A 22,729-nucleotide genomic window follows, 5' to 3' on the forward strand; every position below is an offset into this window, starting at 1 on the left:
CGGTTCCTTGCGCGGTATCATACATGGGATGAGCCTGGCGACGCATCCTGATGTCTCCCGATTTTTACGGGGTGTGAAGCATTTGAGACCTCCGGTATGGGAACAGTGTCCATCTTGGAGTTTGAATTTGGTTCTTAAGGCCATGTGTTCGGCACCCTTTGAACCTTTACGTAGGGTGACCTCGAAAGATCTCACTTTGAAGGTGGTATTTTTGGTGGAGATTGCCTCAGCGCGCCAACTGTCGGAGCTTCAAGCGTTGTCCTGTCCTTTTTGAGGATTTCTGATTTGGGCGCTTCTCTGCATACAGCTCCATCCTTTCTTCCCAAGGTGGTGTCTTCTTTCCATTTGAATCAGTCAGTGGAGCTTCCGGCTTTGTCTGATCAAGACCAATCGGACCCCAACTATAAAGACTTGCGGAAGTTGGATGTTCGCCGAGCATTGCTCCGCTACCTGGAATTTACCAATGAGGTCAGGGTGTCAGACCATCTTTTCGTCCTCTGGACATATGGCTTCTAAAACCAAGATTGGTCTTTGGTTAAAGGAGACCATCAATTCTGCTTATTTGTTAAGTGGGCGGCCATTGCCTGTGGGTCTTCGGGCTCACTCTACTCGGTCTCAAGCTGCTTCCTGGGCGGAAAGTCATCAGGTATCACCCGAAGAAATTTGTAGAGCGGCTACGTGGAACTCGCTCCACACCTTTGCTAAACATTATCGTTTGGATGTTCAGGCGTCAGGGACATTCGGTGCAGGGGTTCTGCGTGCGGGCCTCTCCAGATCCCATCCCAAGTAGGTGAAGCTCTGGTACATCCCAGGAGTCTGGACTGATCCGGGTACATACAGGGAAAGGAAAATTAGTATCCTTACCTGATAATTTTCATTCCTGTAGTACCACAGATCAGTCCAGAGTCCCGCCCTATTTAGAGTCTTAGTTTGGAGAGTCCACGCTATTGTATTCCTGTCTAGTTTTTTGCAGACCGTTTGCGTTATTCTGCAGCCCATGGATGCTGATCCCATCTGGGAGTTCCATGAGCCAATTTTTTCCGGTTGTTCAGTTACTGTAGATAGTTTGGAGTTTTTTTATAATCCATTCTGCTTTGACATTACGTAATACTGCCAGACTGTAGGTGGCACCAGCCTATATGAGGCAGAGTTTTGTTTGGTAAATGTCTGTCTCCATCTGCTAGGGGGGGGGGGGCGGCAAACCCAGGAGTCTGGACTGATCTGTGGTACTACAGGAACGAAAATTATCAGGTAAGGATACTAATTTTCCTTTCTGCGTGTCTTTCTTGGTGCAGGTTCTAGACGGAGTTAGATTCTCACGAAACCATCATGTGGTGGAGAAAACCACTTTCTACGACATGGATATAGATGTGTCACAAATGTCTGTGGCTGTAGCCTGTCAGGACAGGAATGTCAGGTGAGTAGGGCTTAATATGCATATAAAACTTCAATACCCCCCCCCCCCCCCAGCTAACTTACTCAGGCTTCTTTCAGGCTTGTTGAGTAGGGTGTTTATAATTGATAGTAGCATGGATTTTTGGTATTACTATGTGGGAGATCTGGGTTTGATTTCCAAGCACAGGGGATGTAATAGAGACCGGAGGAGGAGGAAGTCCTAGCTATCGGGCAACAAGAACCTCTGACTAGTTCTAAAGCATGCTTGTGCCAGAATTCAAAGGGAACTGTGGTTGGGCTAGTCAGGGAGGGGTTATCCTGGGTAATGGTAAATGGAGGCTCCATGGCCCGATATGTACTGATTCGGATTTGAGCTGGAAGCTGCTGGGCCAAAAAGAGAATCCTCCTGTTTACAATGAAAGTAAACCAGGATGAACTGGTCTTCAATGGACACCTGTGCTAGATGTGTCCACCAGATTTCTACTTTTGTTTTAAAGTTGCCAAACAATTACATTAAGTGATAAACTTGGGGGAATTTGTCCTTTTTAAAACTGGAGGTTTGCCAGAATAAAAGAAAATAAATCTAATTCCTGGAACAAAAGTCATTTAGATGACAAAGACTGGGAGGAGCAGAGGGGAGACAATTGGTTTTCTCTCTTTGGAAATGTGTGTGGCTGCATTTAATACAAGCTTCTCCACAGACTGTACAATGTGGTGAGTGGGAAACAAGAGAGACTCTTCAAAGGTTCTCCTGGTGAAGATGGATCCTTGCTGAAGGTAATTTAAGCTGCAAATAGCTTGCACAGGCATGCAGGAGTCTTGCACAGAGAAGGATTACCTTGGTTTCCTTGTGCATTTATATTCTGCCTTTCGTGACTGGCCAGCCACTTCAAAGTGGATTACTTTCAAGTACTGTAGCAGTTTCCCTATTCCCAGAGAGCTTACAGTCTCTAAGTTTTTGTATCTGAGGCAGCGGAAAGTGAAATCTTGTCCAAGATAACAAAGATTGTTGGCAAGATTTGAACCCTGGTTTGCAGCCTGCTACTATAACCACTAGGCTACTCCTCCCTTTGTCCAATTGTGTGTACTTGCTCTTTTCCCCAAGAGGCCAATGCAATAAGAAGTGTGTTAAAACAGGCGCTTATTTTCCTAATACACGCACAGTCACGTCTCTTGGGTGCCCGATGCTATATTTTAATAAACTGCTGCATTAAAAAGGATGCACTAGGGAAGAATTATGCGTCCCTAGTGCTGAAATGCGTTGGGCGCCCAGAAAACATGACTGTGACCCACAATTGCAACAGGTGCTTAAGTGTCCATTTTATCCTGCTTTGTCTATTTCTAGACGCCCGATTATACATGCACAATAGCAAGGAGCGAAATTGACCTGGAGCATGTCTATTGTGCATATATATTAAACGTCCAGAATATTTTTTCATCAAGCAGTTACCTTATAACCTTTATTCTTAACAACTGCAAGCAGTAAGTGTTTAAGAATAAGGGTAGGAACCACACATGATGCTGCCTTTTTTTTTCTCCTGAGTCCTTGACTCATGGATTGACTTAACACTAGTTCTGGGGCTGGGGTTAAATTTGCCTCATTAGTGCATGTTGGGCGCCCAGCGATTTTCTGCATTGGAGGGTAATAGCTAATAGTCTCATCTATATGGAATTTACATGTGACGAGCGCTGTCGGCTATGCGTTTGTTTGGGCATACGTTTTGGACGCGCTAATCTCCTTATTGCATCTGGTGCTAGTCTAGCACGTCCAAAATACGCATGAACCTGAGCACTAGGCTGAGCGAACTTTATTGCATTGGCCTGTAAGACTTGAGCTCCACAGTTGCACTGAGAATTGCTCAGGAACTGACCTGCTTTCCTTCCCACAGGTGCATTTGGATCCTTCTGGCACGTTCCTAGCCACCAGCTGTTCTGACAAGAATGTTGCGATGTATGATTTTGACTCTGGCAAACACATTGTGACAATATTCGGGCACTCAGGTTGGTCTCCAAATATGGCTGCATTCACCCGTTCTAACAGTGATCCTGTTGGAGTGGGCTAGTGCTCTACAGACAGCACGGTTTAGTAGAGACTGGGCTGTAGAACAGATTTTCTTTTTCCTTCATATTGAATAGCTCCAGATTCATGGAAATATGAGAAGCTGCTCTTGTAGTGACATCTACTGGCCTGAGTCTGTATTCCCCCCCCCCCCCCCCCCTCATGCAGTCACAACTGGATCCAGAGCTTTGAGAAGGAGGTGTCTTTTCTGCCCTGCCTCCAGCCTTCCCAGGCCAAATAGACAATTGGGCTGCTTTTCCCCTGGGTACGTCTGTAAGAACAAAGGTACCTGTAGCAGCTGGAGAGGTCATAGTTTTGGGTAGGTGGCTACCTAAAAGGGAGGGTAGCAAGAGAAAACCATAGGCTGAATTGAGTTCTTCCTGTTTAAAAAAAATCTTACTGTATTTGTATATTCCTCTTTTATTTTTATTTATGTAATACTTGCCTATTTTGTGGTGGTTTCATGATTTCATTGTTATTGCTTTTGTATTTTATGGAAAAGCCATTTTATAAATAACAATGAAATGAAAAATGTTTTGCAGAAATTGTTACATCAATGAAGTTTTCCTATGACTGTCGGCACTTGATCACTGTTTCAGGTGACAGGTAGGTTATTTGTATTTCAGGAGCTTGTTTCTGTTGAGAATGCATTTATGTTGCCCTTATGGATTTTACGTCTATCAGGCTGATGCAATATCTGCACGCATTAAACAGGCGCACATGATTGAGCGCCCACTCTCTTAACGCACACTGATCCACCTCTCCCAGGTACCCAATTTTATATTTAAATCGTGCCGTGGTAATAAGGAGGTGCATGGGGAAATTGGGTGCACGAGAGAGGTGGCTGTCAGCCGGTTAGGAAAATGGACGCTCAATTTTATAAGCATCTCTTTTCCAAACCTAACCGTCAGCACTTTTTTTTTTTGTAAATTCTCCTGTTTTGGTTCCCCAACTTAATATCGCAACGATATTAAGTCAGAGGAACCAGGAAAAAAAAGAACAGAAAAGCATTTTTTCTGTGTTTTTTGTTTTTCTGGGCTCCTCAATTTAATGCCTGCTCCAGGCAGGTGTTAATTTTTGCAGGTTAATATGCACGTTGGGCGCATTTTTTCTTTTTTTTTTTGAATTGGAGAAACTAATAGCCTCATCAATATGCATTTGCATGTGATGAGCCCTATTTTCCTTCGCGGGGAGCTGGATGCACATTTTGGACATGTTAATCCCCTTATAGCATAAGGGATTGTAGACGCACATCTAAAACGCATGCCCAACCACGGGTTAAACAGTGCGCTTGGCCACTGTATTGCATCGGCCTGATTCTGCTCCAAGAACTATGGGAGGCAGAGATCTCACTGAAACCTTATGGCTTCTTAATGAAATGCTAAGTCAGATTTCTTTGTTTATGGTGGTAATATAGCATTAGCAAAGAAATTTGCCACAGGCTTAGTAACATGAAAACTGGTAAAATAGGGTCAGACCAAGGCTCTATGCAACCAAAATGAAAATTATTTCTTACCTGCTAATTTTTGTTCTGTAGTACCACAGAGCAGTCCAGACTGTGGGGTTATATTCCCATTCCAGCTGATGGAGGCAGAAGAAAAAACTTGGGAAATCGCCTGAGAACGAAGAGAATGAGCTTTCACTCCGTCCGGAGGGCGTTTCCCCGAACCTATGTAAGCAGCAACAATTGCTTCCTTCAACCAGCGAGCAATGGTGGTCTTCGAGGCCTGATGTCCTTTCTTGGGGCCACTCCAGAGAACAAACAAATGGTCCGAAAGATGAAAATCATTGGTGACCTCCAGGTAACGAAGGAGAGCTCGCTTAACATCGAGCTGCCATAGCTCCCTAGAAACTTCTTCCTGAAAAGCTGGTAGTCCACTGACTGATTGAGATGGAAAGAGGATTCCACTTTTGGGAGGAAAGATGGAACCGTGGTCAGGGAGACCCCTGAATCTGTAAAATGCAAATAGGGTTCCCTACAAGACAAAGCTTGTAATTCCGATTTATTCTGTGAGCAGAAGAAATAGAGACTAGGAATACCGTCTTTAGAGTTAAATCCTTGAGCGAAGAATTCTTCAGCGGCTCAAATGGAGGATCACACAAAGCACGTAAAGGCAGATTAAGATTCCACGAAGGATACAACTTACGGACCGGAGGTTTCAAATACTTTACTCCTTTCAAAAAAAAAGGGTAATCTCCGGATGAGAAGAAAGGGGTCCCATCCATCGGTCCCACAAGAGAACTAAGGGCTGCTACCTGAACACGAAGAGAATTGTAAGCCAAACCCTTGCTTAGCCCATTCTGCAGAAAAAGAGAGAATCTGAGCTACAGATGCCCGATGAGAATAAATCCCTCCGGACTCACACCAGAACTCGAAACCTTTCCATATTCGAACATAAGAAATGGAAGGCTATCCAGAAGAAGTCATATCTACTCTCTTCCTCAGCCATCTCCTCTCAAAAGCCAGGCCGCAAGACAGAAGCGATCGGCCTAATCGAAAAATACGGGACCTTGACGGAGAAGTCGGGGAAGGTGACCCAGTCGAAGCGGACAGTCTACTGCCAGACTGTCTGCCACCAGAATAACTGCTCCATTGTGAAGTTCTATCCTCCGTAGGACCTTTCCCACTAGAGGCCATGGAGGAAACACATAAACAGAACCGTTTCAGGGCCAGGCAAACCACTCGAGTCTCCAGCCAATTGATCGGCCATGTCGCTTGCACCGATGACCAGAAGCCTTGCAATGCCTGTCTTTGACACACCGCTCCCCAGCCTGAAAGACTGGCATCCGTGGTAACGATCACCCACTGCGGTATCTCTAGGTCCACTCTGCTGAGTAAATGATCCAGAGAGAGCCACCAGCTCAGACTGTCCTTGGCCGAATCCAGGAGCGGTAAAGGAGCTTGGAACTCCTGAGACACCGGCTTCCAGCAGGAGAGCAATGCCCTCTGCAAAGGATGCATATGCGCAAAAGCCCAGGGAACCAAATCTATGGTGGGTGCCATGGAACCCAGCACTTGAAGATAATCCCACGCCATGGGAAGTGTCAGGCGCTGAAAACATATTTGAGAAACGATATTGAGCGCCCTGTCCTGGTGCAAGAAAACATTGCCCACACTGGTGTCGACATGAGCTCCCAAGAAATTCAGTGTTTGCGACAGCGTAAGACTGCTTTTGGCAAAGTTGACTACCCATCCGAGAGAGGTCAAGAGTCAAAACCTTGTCGATCGACTGCTTGCACTGCTCCTTGGACTTCACCCGAATGAGCCAGTATTCCAGGTAGGGATGAACTAAGACACCGTCCTTCTGTAGAGCTGCTGCCACCACTACCATTACTTTGGTGAAAGTGCGGGGAGCTGTTCCTAGGCCAAAATGCAGGGCTTGAAATTGATAATGCTGTCCCAGAATCTTGAAGTGGAGAAACCTCTGATCCTTGAGAATGGGAATGTGGAGGTAAGCCTCTGAGGTCCAAGGACGCCAGAAACTCCTCGCTGTGAACCGCCGCTATTACTGAGCGTAGTGTTTCCATCCGAAAATGTGGAATCTTTAGGGCCCGGTTGACTCTGAGATCTAAAATAGATCGGAAAGCAGAGTCCTTTTTTGGAACTACGAAGTAGACTGAATAGTGGCCTGCGCCTTGCTCCCTCGATGATACTGGGAGGATTGCTCCAAGGTCGAGGAGTCTGAGTGTCTGTCGCACAGGAGAAAACAGAAACCTGTCTCTTAAGGGGTCAGCAAACTCTAAAGCATAACTGTGCTTTAGAATATCTAGGACCCACTAATCCGACGTGATTTTGACCCACTCCTCGTAAAACAGGGAGAGACGACCCCCCACTCTGGGCGTCGGAGTGGGCCGGCAACCCTTTATTGGGATGATTTGGAAGCTGCTCTGTGGGAGAAACCCCCCACGAGGGGGTCTACTGCCACGAAAGGACTGCGACCATGATTGAGATCTGGTGGATGGAGGGCGCTGCGAAAAAGGTCTTGACTGTGAAAAACGCCACTGTCCTCTGAACCGAGCTCTAGAAGAGTTGTATGTCCGAAAATTCCTCGGATGGTCTTCTGGAAGCCTGTGAACTTTATTTCAGCCAATACTACCACCCCTAGCAATATTCTCATTTCACCCTAGAAATGTTTCTCTCCAGCCCTAATATAAGTTACTTTGTTACAATGTAAAATAGGCAGACCTTGCCCTATTCTTTCAGTTTTATGTAAACCGATGTGATATCTCGATCGAATGTCGGTATATAAAAGCAAATACATTTTCCCTAAAGGATTTGATAATTTGCTCCAAATCGTCTCCAAAGAACAACTTACCCTTGAAAGGGAGAGAACCCAGCTGCGACTTGGAGGAAGAGTCTGCTGACCAGTTACGGAGCCAGATGAGATGCCTAGCCGAAATTATCGACACAATCAACCTGGCCAGGACCCTCAAGAGATCGTAAAGTGCGTCTGCTGAATAAGCAATCACCGCCTTCAGGCATTCAGCTTGTTGCGCTTCCGCCGACGGCAGGTCCTGGGTACCGAGCAACTGCTGCACCCATCTCAGACCTGCTCTTTGCATAAGGGAACTGCAGACCACTGCTCTGACCCCCAAAGGTAGACTTCCAGCTTTCAGTCCTGCAGGTTGCGCAAAGCTGTCCCTCCCGTCACCGGGATGGTGGTCCTTTTAGTGACCGCTGACACAGATGCGTCTACCTTCATAACTTTGAGAAGCTCTAGGAATTTGTCCGGGAGAGGATATAACTTATCCATGGCTCTTCCCACTCGAAGGTTCGAGTCAGGAGAATCCCACTCCCTGGAGAGCAGCTGAAGTAACATGGGATGAAATGGGAAAGTTTTCGCTGCGGGAGATCAGTCCCGCTAGGACAGGATCCCCTTTTGACACCCCTGAATTGGTACCTGGGGGGTCCTGAGGTGCTTCTATATCCAACTCAGAAAGCACATGGGGAATAAGGGATTCCAGCTCATATCTTTTAAAGAGATGCAAGACCCTGGGATCATCTCCTTCCACTGGCATGCTGGTCCCCGCCACATCTGGGTCCGCATCAGCATCCTGGTCCAGATCCGGGTCAACTGGAGCTGGGTCTGGCAATATTGGAGGAGGAACTACTCTAATCCGAGTAGAACCAGCCGGGGTCCCTGAAGCATCCTGGGACCCATCAAATCTGCTTACCTTGGGGAAGTGGGGGGGGGGGGGGTCCAGGAGGAACACTGTCCTGCTGAAACATATGTGTGAGGTAAGCATTGTGCATTAAGAGAATGACATCCGCTGAAAAGGCAGGGGGGGGAACAAAAACTGTTCCCTAAATCTGTCCCCGAAGCTGAGATCTTCCGGGAGGCCCACAGGATTTAAAACTGGTGGAGGCAGAGAGAAAACCGGCACCGGGACTGCCCTCTGGATGCGCTGACACAGTCGTATCTGAATTCAAAATGGCCGCCGTTCCCCCCCCCCCCCCCCCCCGAGGTCAGACGAGATGAAGGAGGCATAATTAAATGACTTTCCACCCTCGAAGAACCCTCCCCTCCGGGGAGGCAAACTGAACAAATTCCTTCGTGGGAGAGCTGTGACCCGAGCTCCCCACAGGCGGAGCATCGCATCTCATGCGGCATAGGGGAAGAACAGCTGACAGGAAAAACCACCGAAACAGTTTGTCAGCTGCGAAAAGAAAACTGAGGTAAATAAATTTTCCCTTTAAAAACTACACTGGCCCAAATAAGTTTTAGTATTTATTTTTTTAAGTAGCTGAGGAATGTCGCCTCTCAGCCTTACCAGCCCCGAGGAATAGTGCCTCTCGGGTGAGCCGGTATTTTGGTAGGGGGAGCGGCTGGACCACCAGCTTGCACCCCTAAGAGCCAGGAATGGAGCAAAATAAAAGAAAAAACAAACACCTACCTGAGAAAAAGAAACTATTCTCAAGCCAGTTACAGAATCAAGCTGTAAGGCAGACAAAATTAAACTGAGGCAAACTAAGCCTATCGCTGTTCTGAGAACTTAAGTTTTTGGTTTTGATTTTTTTTTAAACTTGATCTATTCAAAAGAAACAAGAGAGAGGGAAAGAAAAAAAGCAAAATAATATTCGAACTTTCCCTGAAAAAGAATAGCAATTTATGTGGGAACCGCAGGATCAACAACCTTCATCTGCTAGAGACAGAAGAATACTGATGGGACACAGAGGGTGCTCATGGGTAATGCCGAGCGCCTCAAGTTTTTTTTTTTCTTCTGCTTCCATCTGCTGGAATGGGGATATAACCCCACAGTCTGGACTGATCGCGTACGTACAGGGAACATCTGTTTCCAACAGTGGCAAGGAAAGGGAGTTTGTATGACACACATGAGAGAAAAAACAGAGGGGCTGATGCAATAATATGTGCGTTGAAAACAGGCATTGTTTTGGACACTTAATTTCCGAATGCGCATGCAACCACATCTGGATGCCCAATGCAGTATTTAAATGAGGGGGCTGACTAAAAAAGGATGCACTATGGGATAACTGTGTGACCCTAGCACTCAAATGCATCGGGCGCCCGCAATTGCAGTTGGTGCTCCATATGAGCATCCATTTTTATCCTGCTTTTGACTGATTTTGCTGAGGTTGCTGAAGACCCCTATAGCTAAACACCCCTCGCTATGAGCGTCTAAATTGTGCATCCATAAGAATCCTTTTTTTTTTTTTAAATCTAGCCAATATACATTTATTTTTCGACACCGCAAGCAGTAAATTTGTCTTAATGATACTAAGGAGGAGGAACAACAGAGGTCCATATTTTTAAAATTTCTCTGGATTGATTTTACACCACCTCCAAGGCTGGAGTTGGTGTGCGTTGGGCGCCCAAAGCCTGAGCCCTTCAGTGCCCTTCTCCACCAGCAGGGGGTGTCCATGTAACGCCTAACTGCCAGCCTTCAGAGTTCTTTACCACACTAGCAGCATTTTAAAGGTTACTAAAAAGATATTTCAAGTCAGTTTGTTTTGATGTATACAATATCTGCTCTGCCTGTTGTATAAATACCTTTTTTGTTTTTCCATGTAGCTGTGTATTTGTGTGGCGTCTGGGCTCAGAAATGAGAAGCTGTATGAGGCAGAAGTTGGAAAGAATGAATGGGATAGAGCAGAGGAAAACAGAGAGAGGTGCTGCTGAAATCCGGTAAATTTGGTACTGGAAGGTACTCGTGTTTTGGGTGACAAGGTGACTCAATGTGTCATTGATCCGAGTGCTTTAAGAAGGGTAGTAGACTTGGCATTGCACAGTGAAGTTTGTTTATCCACAGAATAAAGGCAGCAGCAGTGCAAGCTTCTCCGTACACAGATATGCACTACCCCATCACAAAGCAGGTACAGCATGGCAATGCAGTCATTCACTGCCCCATCCCTGAACAAATACAGTATGGATGCAAGCTACACACAATCCAGCAGTGCTAACTTCCCATTTACTTCACAGCCCCACTCCAGAACAGGTACAGCTGGATAGCAGCAGTTCAAGATTTTCCATGCTCCCCACCCTCCTCCTTGAGTACTCCCCAACACAATTGCACACTATCATCATTTATGGCAAAGAGCTAATTTTATAGTGACTAAAGAATCCATGTGCCTTTTTTAGGAGGGAGACATACATTACCGTGCCATTTGTCTCAAAGCTCAGTGACGACCAGGCCAAGAATGAGAGGGAGGAAGAGTCCTTGCAGACACCATTGAAACCCAACTTTGAAACAGGTATGAGGTGTCTAGCTATGAAGTGACACTTAGAACATGCTTGATAAGGCCCATAACAAACTTGCAATTTTATAGGAAAGTGCCCTTGTTGAGGAGATTAGCAGTATACAGAAATGCAATTTTATAGACAATACATGGCTTTAAAGTATTCTGATTAGAGCATTTTGAACAGTATGCATAAGTTAATGTCTTGAGTAATGTACCTCTAACACAATACTATCTCAGGCGAGTATCTGAGAGAGGCAGGAGAAGCCCAGACTCTGGATTCTTTTGCAGGCTGTCATACCTTTTTTTTTTTTTTTCCCTCTGAAGATTAGCAGTTCCCCATGAGTCATAAGAGTGGATTACCTGACCAGTGCTTGGCATTGAATGGGCGTTTGTTCCTGTGCTTTCTGGAAAGGCTTAAAACTTTTTTTTAACATATTCGCAGAAGTTCCCATGCTGCTACATTTCTACTGCTTTCCTTGCTTTATTTTTATCTGTGGGAGGCACTGAGTGGCATGACTTTTTGGAACTCTTTAATCTAAAACTCCTCCCAAAAAACCCACAAACTTTAATATCTTAGGCAGGTTTTGGTCCTAATTTAATTTTGTCATTCCTCTTCAGCCAGCCAGATCAGTCCAGATACCAGGGTAATGCACACCAACCAATAGATGGAGACAGAAACTAACATGTGTGCTGATGTCACCACATATAGGGTCCTGTGCCAACCTCAGCCTGCCAATATTTTTTCTCCAGAATTTCCTGTGCTTTGAACTGAGGCCTGGTTAGGATGGGTAAAGAAGTAGTTTGCAGGGCAGCTCCCGAGGTGAAAGTTTTATTTGCTATTCATACCCAGCTCAGTCCAGACTCCTGGGTTTTCCTACCTTCTAGCAGATGGAGACAGAACATTTTACTGACGCTGCCACATAACCTAGTGTGCTACCTGCAGTCCATCAGTATTTCTTTCTTCAGCAGATGGTAGAGGTGCAAAACCTACAGTCTGGAAATTTACATGTTTTTTGTTTTTTCTTTGTTTTAGCTAAAGATTGGATATTTCCTCCCAGGAGGTTGGCAGGTCCTGGTGGGACCATCTTTCCTGATACTGAGGTGAACGAGGACCCTTGTATAAACTGTCCTTCTACCGTTGGGGGTAGACAGCTCGTGGGGGGCCAGTTCCCACTCCCCCAAGGAGTACTTGCAGAGCCTGCTGTTTAAAAAAAAATATATATATATATATATTTTTTTTTTTAACTTTCAAGGACAGACAACAGGAATTCCCTGTACGTACCTGATCAGTCCAGACTCCTGGGTTTTGCCTCCGTACCAGCAGATGGAGACAGAGCAAGATTTGACTGGCTCTGCCATATATACCAGGGTGCCACCCACAGTCAGCCAGTATTACTCTGTCTCCAGCAGATGGTCCGGGTGCAACACTCACAGTCTGATTCTTTAATAAAAAAAAAAAAAAAAGGAAATAGGTTAGAATTAGTTTAGTGTTTTGGTTAGTTGAATTAAGTTCTTTGTTTTAAAAAAAAAACAAAAAAAAAACTAAACTGAAAAAGGACAGCCGGCTGACGGTCTTAGCCTCCCAGGGAGTTGGCAGGTCCTGAGGGGACCATCCCCCCTGGTTCTGCAGGCGGCTGTGGCTAAGGGTCGAGGGCCCTACCTATGCCTTTTGGGCAGCCCAGCTTGGGGTGATACCGGGGAGCCCAGATCACTCACCCCAGCCAGACCGCTTCAGGACCCGTCGGTGGACAGCGAAGCAGGTTAGACTGCGCTTACTGAGAAAAAAAAAAAGTTTTTCTGTAGCGGGTCTCTTTGCTTTTTTGCTGCGGCGGACGGTCTTCTGTATCCTAACCCCCCTCCCCCCTAGTTTATTTGGCGCGATTGGTATTTTTAAATTTGTTTCTCAGTTTTGTTCTTGTCGGCCCGGCTCCCCAATGCCACGTGGTCCGGCTTGCGTTGCTTGTGCGTCTGAACGCGCACACCTCTCGTGGGATGGGCTGTGCTCAGCCTGCATCCCTGAAGGTGAAGGGACGTCGTGGCCGGTCAGGGGGGGTGCTTGTGAGGCGGAATTCAATGGTGATCGCTATCGGGGAGCTGCCTGCCTCTTCTCCCAGGCCGTTGCCGGTGAGCGCGGGAAAAGCCGCCATTTTGGGAGCTGCTTCTATCGTGGCTCCGATCGCGGTGGGGGGAAGGGGATTCCCTGCCCCCCTCTCCCCTCAACAGACAGCTCAGAGGCTTGTTCCGACGGTGGCGGCTGCAGGGGGAGGGCAAGATGACATTACAGGAACGGATTCAGAGGGTTCCTGTTCATCTTTTTCTTCCGATTTCATTCTAGCTATGCATAGAGACTTTAAGGCTCGCAAGGCCTCAAAAAGGCATGTTTCTAAGTCCAGGGGCTTCAAGGTCATTCCAAAAAAGGAGGGTCCCTTCCGGCCCATCCTCAATCTAAAGCGCTTCAACAGATGCCTTCGGATCCCCCGTTTTCGCATGGAGACGTTACAATCGGAAATAGCTTCTGTTCGGCCAGGAGAGTTTCTGGCTTCTCTAGACCTGACGGAGGCCTATTTACACATCAGGATCAGAGCGGACCATTGGAAATATCTGAGATTTTTCGCCCTAGGAAAACACTACCACTTTCCAGCTCTACCATTCGGTCTTGCGATGGCCCCCAGAACATTTACCAAGATTATGGTGGTAGTGGTAGCTCACCTTTGCCGGGAGGTCTTGCTGGTGCAACCGTACTTGGATGATTGGTTGATTTGGGCGAAGTCTGAAAGTCTGTCAATCAGCAATCCACCGGGTGCTGCAGTTGTTGAAGTCTCTCGGTTGGGTGGTCAACTTGGCCAAAAGTAACCTTGTCCCCTCCCAATCGTTGGCATTTTTGGGAGCCTTGTTAGACACCCGTCAGGGAAGAGTTTATTTTACATTGGATCGCAGTCTCAAGCTGCAGGGCCAAGTAAAGGCTTTACTACAGCAACATACTCAAACGGACTGGGATTACTTACAGGTGCTAGGTTCCATGACCTCAACGCTGGAATTGGTCCCGTGGTCATTCGCGCACATGCAACCCTTACAATTGGCTCTGCTCTCCCGTTGCAGTCCCATTTCCGAACAGTTCTACCTTCCCCTGCCATTGACGAAATCTGCTCGATCCAGCCTAGTTTGGTGGCTGTGTTCGGACAATCTGCACAGGGGTGTTCCACTGATGGTTCTGGAATGGACAGTGGTCACCACGGATGCCAGTCTTTCCGGTTGGGGAGCAGTTTGTTTGCGGAAGTCAGTGCAGGGACTCTGGTCTCCAGCGGAGTCTCGGTCGATCAATCACCTGGAGACCAGAGCAGTGCACCTAGCATTGCAGGCCTTCCTCTCATTCAGGGGAAGTCGGTAAGGGTGCTATCCGACAATACGACCACAATGGCCTACATCAATCGGCAGGGTGGAATCAGGAGTAGTCCACTGGGCGGAAATTCACCTAGCCAACATGGCTGTGTCCCACATAGAAGGGGTCGACAATGAACATGTAGATTTTCTAAGTTGAAATCAGCTCGACTCCGGAGAGTGGGAGCTGGTGGACAGGGCCTATCAACTCATCCGTGACAGACGGGGCATGCCACGCATGGATCCGATGGCAATTCTGAAGAATACCAAGGCTCTGCGCTTCTTTGCTTATCGCAAGGACGCGGGCAGAGGGCGTGGATGCTCTAGTGTTGGCCTGGCCGACGGCGGTTTTGCTGTACGTCTTTCCGCCTTTCCGCCTTGGCCTCTTTATCAGCAAAGTGCTTCGTCGCATAGAGAACCATCCGACGGATGTGATTCTGGTAGCTCCCGAGTGGCCCCGTCGGCCGTGGTTCACAGATCTGCTCAATCTCATGGTAGAGGGTCCACTGCGCTTCCCGTTCCTTCCGAAACGTTTTCATCAGGGTCCCGTTTGTTTCGATCAGGTAGATCGCTTTTGTTTAGTGGCAAGGTGTTTGAGAGGAGGCATCTAAAAGGTAAAGGGTACTCGGACGCGGTTGTGACCACTCTGCTGCGGTTGCCCAAAGTGTCGACTTCGCTATCTTACGTACGGGTTTGGAAGATTTTCGAGTCATGGTGTGTTGATCCTAGGATTGTTCCCACTCGGGTGTCGGTATCCAGTGTTCTGGCCTTCCTCCAGGATGGTTTGACCAAGGGCTTGTCCTGTAGCTCCTTGCGGGTGCAGGTGGCAGCCCTAGGCTGTTTACTCTGTTTTATAGACGGGGTTGCATTGGCAGCGCACCCTGATGTTTCTCGTTTTCTTCGCGGGGCAAAGCATTTGCGACCACCGGTGCATTCTCAGTGTCCATCCTGGAATTTGAATGTGGTTCTTAAGGCTTTGTGTGCGCTTCCTTTCGAGCCGTTGAAGAAAGCGACTATGAAGGAACTCAAGTTGAAAGTGATGTTTCTGGTAGCAATTTCCTCGGCGCGTCGAGTCTCTGAACTACAGGCGTTATCCTGCAGGGAACCTTTCTTGAGGATCTCTGATTCCGGAGTTAGTTTACAGACGGTACCATCTTTTCTTCCGAAAGTGGTGTCCTCTTTTCATTTGAATCAGTCGGTGGAACTTCCCTCATTTTTCGATCTGGATAGGTTGGATCCTCTTTCGAAGGATTTGAGAAAATCGGATGTTCAGAGGGTACCTCTGCGTTATCTGGAAGTTACCAACACTTTTAGAGTCTCTGATCATCTCTTTGTTCTCTGGAATGGGCCAAAGCAGGGTAATATGGCCTCCAAGACCACAATCACCCGGTGGCTGAAAGAGGCCATAAATTCTGCATATTTACTTGGTGGTAGGCCTTTGCCGGTAGGGCTTAAGGCACATTCCACTCGCTCCCAGGTGGCTTCCTGGGCTGAGTGTCATCAGTTTTCCCCGCAAGAGATTTGTAGGGCAGCAACTTGGAAGATGTTGCTTGCTTTTGTGCGACATTACAGACTCTATGTCCAAGATCCGAGTGGGGGAAATTTCAGAGTAGGCGTGTTGAGAGCGGGCCTCTCCAGATCCCATCCCCCGTAGGTGCAAGCTCTGGTACATCCCAGAAGTATGGACTGATCTGATATGTGCAGGGAAAAGAAAATTAGGTCTTACCTCCGATAATTTTCATTCCTGTAGTACCAAAGATCAGCCAGAGTCCTGCCCACTGTATGCATAAAGGTTGGGGAGAGTCCACTACTTCTATTTGTTGTCCTCTGATCTGCGAATTTTTCTGCTGTTCGTACCCTCGTTTACGGGTCTGGTTTTGTTGTTTGGGTCAGTGATCTATAGGTTAGGTTGCATTTCCTATATATAGTCTGGTTTGGGAATCATTCTGCTTTGACATTGCGTAATACTGGCTGACTGTGGGTGGCACCCTGGTATATATGGCAGAGCCAGTCAAATCTTGCTCTGTCTCCATCTGCTGGTGCAGAGGCAAAACCCAGGAGTCTGGACTGATCCTTGGTACTACCGGAACAAATTATCAGAGGTAGGACCTAATTTTCTTTACCTACTTCCCTGTAGGTGAAGAACAGGCTCTGCAAGTTCCCCTGGGGGAGGGGGAACTGGCTCCCAAGAGCTGTCTACCCCCAATGGTGAAAGAACAGTTTATACAAGGGTCCTTGTTCACCTCCGTATCGGGAGGGTTGGTCCCACCAGGACCTGCCAACCTCCTGGGAGGAAATCTCCAAACAATCTTTTAGCTAAAAAAACAAAAACAAAACAAAACAAAAAAAACATAAATTTCCAGAATGCAGGTTAAAAAAAAAAAAAAAAAGCTAATAAGACCGAGGGGACTCTGAGATGGCAAGTACGCAAGAATTTCCATGCATGCCCAAAAATGTTTTTCCAGACTTTTTTAGAAGACTCTGGGATATGTTCTAAGTTTGCACCATTGGGTGATTTCACCAGCATGTGTAAATGGTTATCCTGCCATTTTCAGAGAACACCTGTTACAAGTAAACAATTTTGCTTTGTGTCTATTTGGAACTGCTTGTCTTTTGAGAAAGCAGAGTTTGCTTACCTGTAACAGTTATTTTGTGAAGACGATTCACCAGTCACACAAACCCTTCCACAGTCAAAGCTGTGGTGTTGGTACTGAGCGAACAGTGTGGTTATGAGGTAGCAGTAGCATGGCAACACCATGCATGCATGATAAAAGCTTTTAGGCCATTTTAGAAAGCTTTGAAAGAAATGTCTCTGGTGCTGAGCACAGTCATGTGGCCAACTTGTGTGAGTGAATTGCTCTCTTCAGAAAACTCCTGTCACAGATTAAGGGCGGCATGCAAAAAAATCCTTTGTTTCCTTCTTATTTCATTAATTTGGTTATAGTGCATGCTATAAACAACACATGTTAAATGACAAACTTTTTGTGTTTTATCATTGTTTCAAAACATGAAATGATATAGGAAATGTTTCAAATGGCTGCACATCCTTATTACAGGAAAGCAACTTGTGTGTTCTAGACTAGCACTGGAATTATCCAGATGCATGTGAGCTTTGGAGATAAAACAGGTCATCACATGTGGTCTCTCCAGAACTGGTAGAACTATGAGCATTCTTGTAGCATGAGATTAATTTCTCATAGGACATGCTCATCTTCCTAGGAGTTCTTTTGACTCTTAGTTTGTTTTATTTTCCCCCTTCCTTGCAGATTTGTTTACATTGCATAATAGATTTCCCAGTACAAAAACATGCAGATAATTCTGCCTGCTGTGGTTGTATTTGGGATTTTAATCTGACCATTCTTATTTTACTTTGTTAGATCCTACACTCCTCCTTACTAATGGAAGGCTACCTCTATGGGCAAGAAGACTGGTAAGGCACTGTCAGCATAACAAGTAGTAAAGGGGAAACTTTTTATGGGATCATTCTGGTATAACTAGAATCTGTTAATGGACCTCTGGTGGCATATCTTCTCCAGGTGGGAGATGGCACGGATATCCATGATGGTGTGGTGCCCAGCTCCCGGAAAGAATACCGGCCTCAAGGGCGGTGGGCTGAGCATGCTGATGAACAGGCTATCAAAACGGTTTTGAATGCCAAATACCAAACTTGCTGTGACACTCCAAGCCCTGGCAACACTCCAAGCCCAAGCATGGAGCACACATCAGGAAAGAGACAGGAAGATTTCCAACAGATAAAGAGGATTATTAACACCACAAATTTTGAAAGTCTTCTTTTAGAGGTCAGTGTAATTGCTCATTAAAGTGCTTTCTAATTTCTTTTCACCTGGCTGCAACCAAAAGTCTCGAAATGGACCATCAAGGGGATTGATGTTGACTAACATTGACCAGTCTTTCTTTGTTTTATGTTGGTATGGTACTGCACCTTACCAACATAACAAAGGGGGGGGTACATTCCTTGACCCATGATTTCTGATCTCCCTGCACTGAAGTTTCTAATACCCCTCTTTACCCGGTGCAGTAGCATGCAGCTCCATGTTCAAAGGGTTGGGCTCATCCAGTCCTAGTTTTATCATTTCCCCTCCTCCCCTTCTCCCTCCCCCTCATTAAATGCATTATAGGAAATGCCATACTGGGTCAGACTGAGGGTCCATCAAGCCTAGTATCCAACAGTGGCCAATCCAGGTCACAAGTACCTAGCAGGATCCCAAATAGGCAGTTCCTGTTCGTACCTCAGATCAGTCCAGACAAGTGGGTTTATGCATCCCTACCAGCAGGTGGGGACGGAGAACAAAACTTTGAGGCACTGCTACATAATCAAGAGTGCCACCTGCAGTCCCTCAATATTTCTGTCTCCAGCAGATGGTAGAGGTGCAAATCTGCAGTCTGGAATTTCAAAAAGAAAATGAGATTTTGGCTCCCTGAGGTTAGGTTCCTTCATGGGCATCCCTTGGGTAGAGCAGGGCAGGCGGGGGGGGGGGGGGGGGAGTTGGAGTTCCCTGTTCTGGCTCAGCCCTTATCATGGGGGAGGGGGGCTGAGAGTCCTGGTTTCCTCACTCCCTCTGGGTCCCTGGCAACCTTGGAAGCAGGGAAGTATTTACATTTATTGAGATTTATTTATTTAGAAATGACTATATACCGCTTTTACAGACATGTAGATCGAAATGGTTTACATACATAATATAATTTGAAATTCACAAACAGTGATAAAGAATTGAGAAGGTTAAAAACACAATATTTAAAAATAACCATGGAGGTTAAAAATAAGACTAAGGCCATCTAGTGCAGGGCAATTAATGTAGAATACAGGGTAACCAAAGCGTATATGCCAATACGAAAAAGAGATTTGATTTAAGACACCAGGGAGTTGTCAAAAGCAATAGAAAAAGAAAAGTTTTTTTTTAAATTCTTTTTAAATTCTTTATAGTTGGTAATCTGTTTTAAATCACCCGGAATCGAATTCCTAATTAGAGGACCAGCGACCAAAAAGGCACGTCTGCGCGGATTATCAAGTCTTGTTACTCTTATTCTGGGCACTTGTAAGACTTTTTTGTGCATGGAGCTAAGGCTCCTGTTGGGTTGATATATATGAAGTTGAGTACATAGCCAGGTGGAGGAATCATGGAGTGGATTATGAATCGCCTAACTCAAAAAATCCGTCTAGGCGATGAACATAACTTACGTAATTGCAATAAGACAATCTACCTTATAAATGGCCTGTGACCGACGGCCCGCAAATGCGCAGTAGAGACCAGCTCTACCGCGCATGTGCAGGCGAGCACGTCGCTCTGAGGCAGCTTCAGAAAGAAAAAAAAATGGCGGCGTCCAGTGGCAGCAGCGGGCGGCGGTACCGGCAGCGGGCGGCGACGGCGGTAGCGGCGACAGCGGGCGGTAGCGAGGGAGGGAGAAGAGAGAGAGAGGGAGGGACGGAGAGAGAGGGAGGGACGGAGAGAGAGGGAGGGACGGAGAGAGAGGGAGGGACGGAGAGAGAGGGAGGGACGGAGAGACTGAGTGGGAGGGAGGGACTGAGTGGGGGGGAGGGACTGAGTGAGAGGAGAGGGACTGAGTGAGAGGGAGAGGGACTGAGTGAGAGGGAGAGGGACTGAGTGAGAGGGAGAGGGGGGGACTGAGAGAGTGAGAGGGGGGACTGAGAGAGGGAGGGAGTGGGACTGTAGGGAGGGAGGGAGTGGGACTGAGGGAGGGAGAGGGAGGGGGGAGGGAGTTAGGACTGAGGGGGAGGGAGGGATTGAGAGGGAAGGGGGGAGGGAGTGACATTAGTGGGAGGGAGGGATTGAGTGAGGGGGAGGGGACTTTGAGGGAGGGTGGGACTAAGTGAGAGAGAGGGAGGGAGGAGTGGGACTAAGTGAGGAGAGAGGGAGGGAGGGAGTGGGACTGAGGGAAGAGGAGGGAGGGAAGTGGGACTGAGGAGAGGAGGAGGAGGGAGTGGACTGAGGAGAGAGAGGGAGGGAGTGGGACTGAGGGAGAGGACGGAGGGAGTGAGAGGGAGGGAGAGAGGGGGGAGGGAGTGAGTGAGACTGAGTGGGAGGGAGGGACTGAGTGATAGGAGAGGGAGGGTGGGGAGGAGTGGGTGAGGGAGGGGGTGGTGAAGAGTGAGGGGAGAGAGAAAGAGGGGGAGGTGAGAGACAGAGGGATGTAGCCCGTTTTAACGGGCTTAACGGCTTGTTCAGATATAAAACAAATAAAATAAATACAAAAAGCATAATAAAATCAAAACTAAAATATAATAAAATCAGACATTTTTTTAAAATAAGAAATAACTTAGCAAAGCTTAAATAAGAAGAATGTTTTGAACAACCCTCTGAAGTTCTTAGCTGAGTCACACTGACGAAGCTCAAGGGGGTAGAGAATTCCAGAAAGTTGAATCTGCATTTGAGACTGAGTACTCGAGTGAGATATAAACGAGCAACTCGAGGCTCTGTGTGTCCTTAAGTTTAAAAGAAAACAACCCAGGAAGAGCGGCAAAGCAGGGCTGAGGCAGATTGAGCAGCTGAATTAGTTCTCTGATGCGAGGCAGGTAAGGGTGCGGAGGGGGGTGGTGGCCAAATTCTTTCCTCAGAGTCCAGGGGGTTGTTTCTGTGCCGGACAGTGCTGTTCTCTCTTCGCATCAGTAGGGGCTATTTTTAGGCCTGATCATGCCAGCATGCCGCTTCCTGCGCAGCTAAGTTTCACGACTGTGGTTCAAGGTGGGCTCTCCTCGATTCAACTGCATTTTGCTGGGAATGTGTCTCCGGAGAGGCTGGGACCTCTCTGGGACCCATGGGGGAGCGGCAGGAGAACTAGGTCAGCTGGGCCTATTCTGAGGTCCCCACTTGAGGGGGGGGGGGGAGGAATCTGAGAAGCCGGGGACCATTTTGCACATGCTGAGAGTCAGAGCCTCAGGACTCCCCTCCCATGCTGTTTCCTGCAGAGCAAGAATCCGCTGGTGGCAGTGGAAGGGAAGATGCGAGGGGGACCTGGACCCTTCTTCGGATCAGAAAGCTTTTTCAAAGTATTTTGTCTTTCTGCTCCATAAGTCCAGAGGGATCCTGTGGTCTTTGGGGCTCAGATGATCCGTGGCGAAGGAAGACATGTCAGATTGGACACATGATCTGGATCAGTTGCAGGGAAGTCAGGTGGATCCAGGCAAGGACCCTATTAGCATGTTGGTGGATCCAATGTGGGATCCAGATGGGGATCCTGTTGATGTGTTGGATCCGGACGAGGTTCCGATCGCGGATGATGCCAATCCTTGGGTGGTCCATCTGTTCTGTAGGGAGGAGCTGGGCCTGCTAATTCCCCAAGTGCTGGATGAGCTGGGGATCAAGATCTCACAGGAGGATTCGGATAATGGGGTAAACCTGCTCCTGGAGCGGTTATGGAGCCCCCCTAATGCCTTTCCATTGCTTAAGAAGGTGAAGTTAGTGGATCGGGAGTAGGGATCTCCAGAAGCAGGCCTGAAGGTAGCCAGATCTATGGCTGTTATATCCCTTGCTGGATCAGCAGGAGTCGTGGAAGATTCCCAAAGTGGATGCGGTGGTTTCTGCTGTTACTAAGAAGAGGAACATCCTGGTGGCAGGTGTGGCCCTTTTGAAGGATATCCAGGATCGGAAACTGGAGTTCCCTGTACGTACCCGGATCAGTCCAGACACCTGGGTTTTGCCTCCGCACCAGCAGATGGAGACAGAGCAAGATTTGACTGGCTCAGCCACATATAGCAGAGTGCCACCCACAGCCTCTCAGTCTTACTCTGTCTCCAGCAGTTGGTACAGGTGCAAAGCCACAGCCTCTGGGATCCACAGGAGTATAGTTGGTGGTTAGTTAGTCAGGGTTTGTTTAAAAAAAAAAAAGACAGAAAAGGAAGAAACAGGAGAAGAAAGAAGAGACTGAAGTTTGCAGTCAGATCCTGGCCGTGAGAGTCTCCAGGGGGAGTGGAAGATCCTGAGGGAGTCATCCTTCCCTGGTTGAGGCAGCTGCTAAGGGTTGAGGACCCGGCCGTGGCGGGTTAGCAGCATCGGGGGTGACACCGGGGAGCCCAGTTCACTCACCCCATACTGGAGCAGGAGCCCAGCACCGCGACCAGCGCCAGCAAGTTAAAAAAAAAAAAAAAAAAAAAAATTTACTAAGTAGAAGTGGACCATCGTTTGTTATTCTCTCTGTGCGCCGGCTCTCCGTTGCCTTAG

The 22,729-nt window shown here is 47.3% G+C and overlaps 1 protein-coding gene across 3 annotated transcripts in view; it reads left to right on the top strand.

Annotated features, from left to right (window-relative positions):
- The window catches only part of LOC115073293 (WD repeat-containing protein 62-like), a 128,284-nt gene that overhangs the window by 62,496 nt on the left and 43,059 nt on the right, over nucleotides 1-22,729 (top strand). For all 3 annotated transcript variants that reach the window (XM_029571601.1, XM_029571599.1, XM_029571600.1), the window contains exons 15-22: nucleotides 1,296-1,417; nucleotides 2,097-2,172; nucleotides 3,285-3,396; nucleotides 3,997-4,060; nucleotides 10,486-10,599; nucleotides 11,053-11,165; nucleotides 17,909-17,961; nucleotides 18,068-18,331. In XM_029571601.1, the coding sequence (XP_029427461.1) occupies nucleotides 1,296-1,417; nucleotides 2,097-2,172; nucleotides 3,285-3,396; nucleotides 3,997-4,060; nucleotides 10,486-10,599; nucleotides 11,053-11,165; nucleotides 17,909-17,961; nucleotides 18,068-18,331 (918 nt within the window). The remainder of the gene's footprint in view (nucleotides 1-1,295; nucleotides 1,418-2,096; nucleotides 2,173-3,284; nucleotides 3,397-3,996; nucleotides 4,061-10,485; nucleotides 10,600-11,052; nucleotides 11,166-17,908; nucleotides 17,962-18,067; nucleotides 18,332-22,729) is intronic.

This window comes from Rhinatrema bivittatum, chromosome 11, assembly GCF_901001135.1.
Source record: "Rhinatrema bivittatum chromosome 11, aRhiBiv1.1, whole genome shotgun sequence".
Classification (NCBI taxonomy): Eukaryota; Metazoa; Chordata; class Amphibia; order Gymnophiona; family Rhinatrematidae; genus Rhinatrema; species Rhinatrema bivittatum.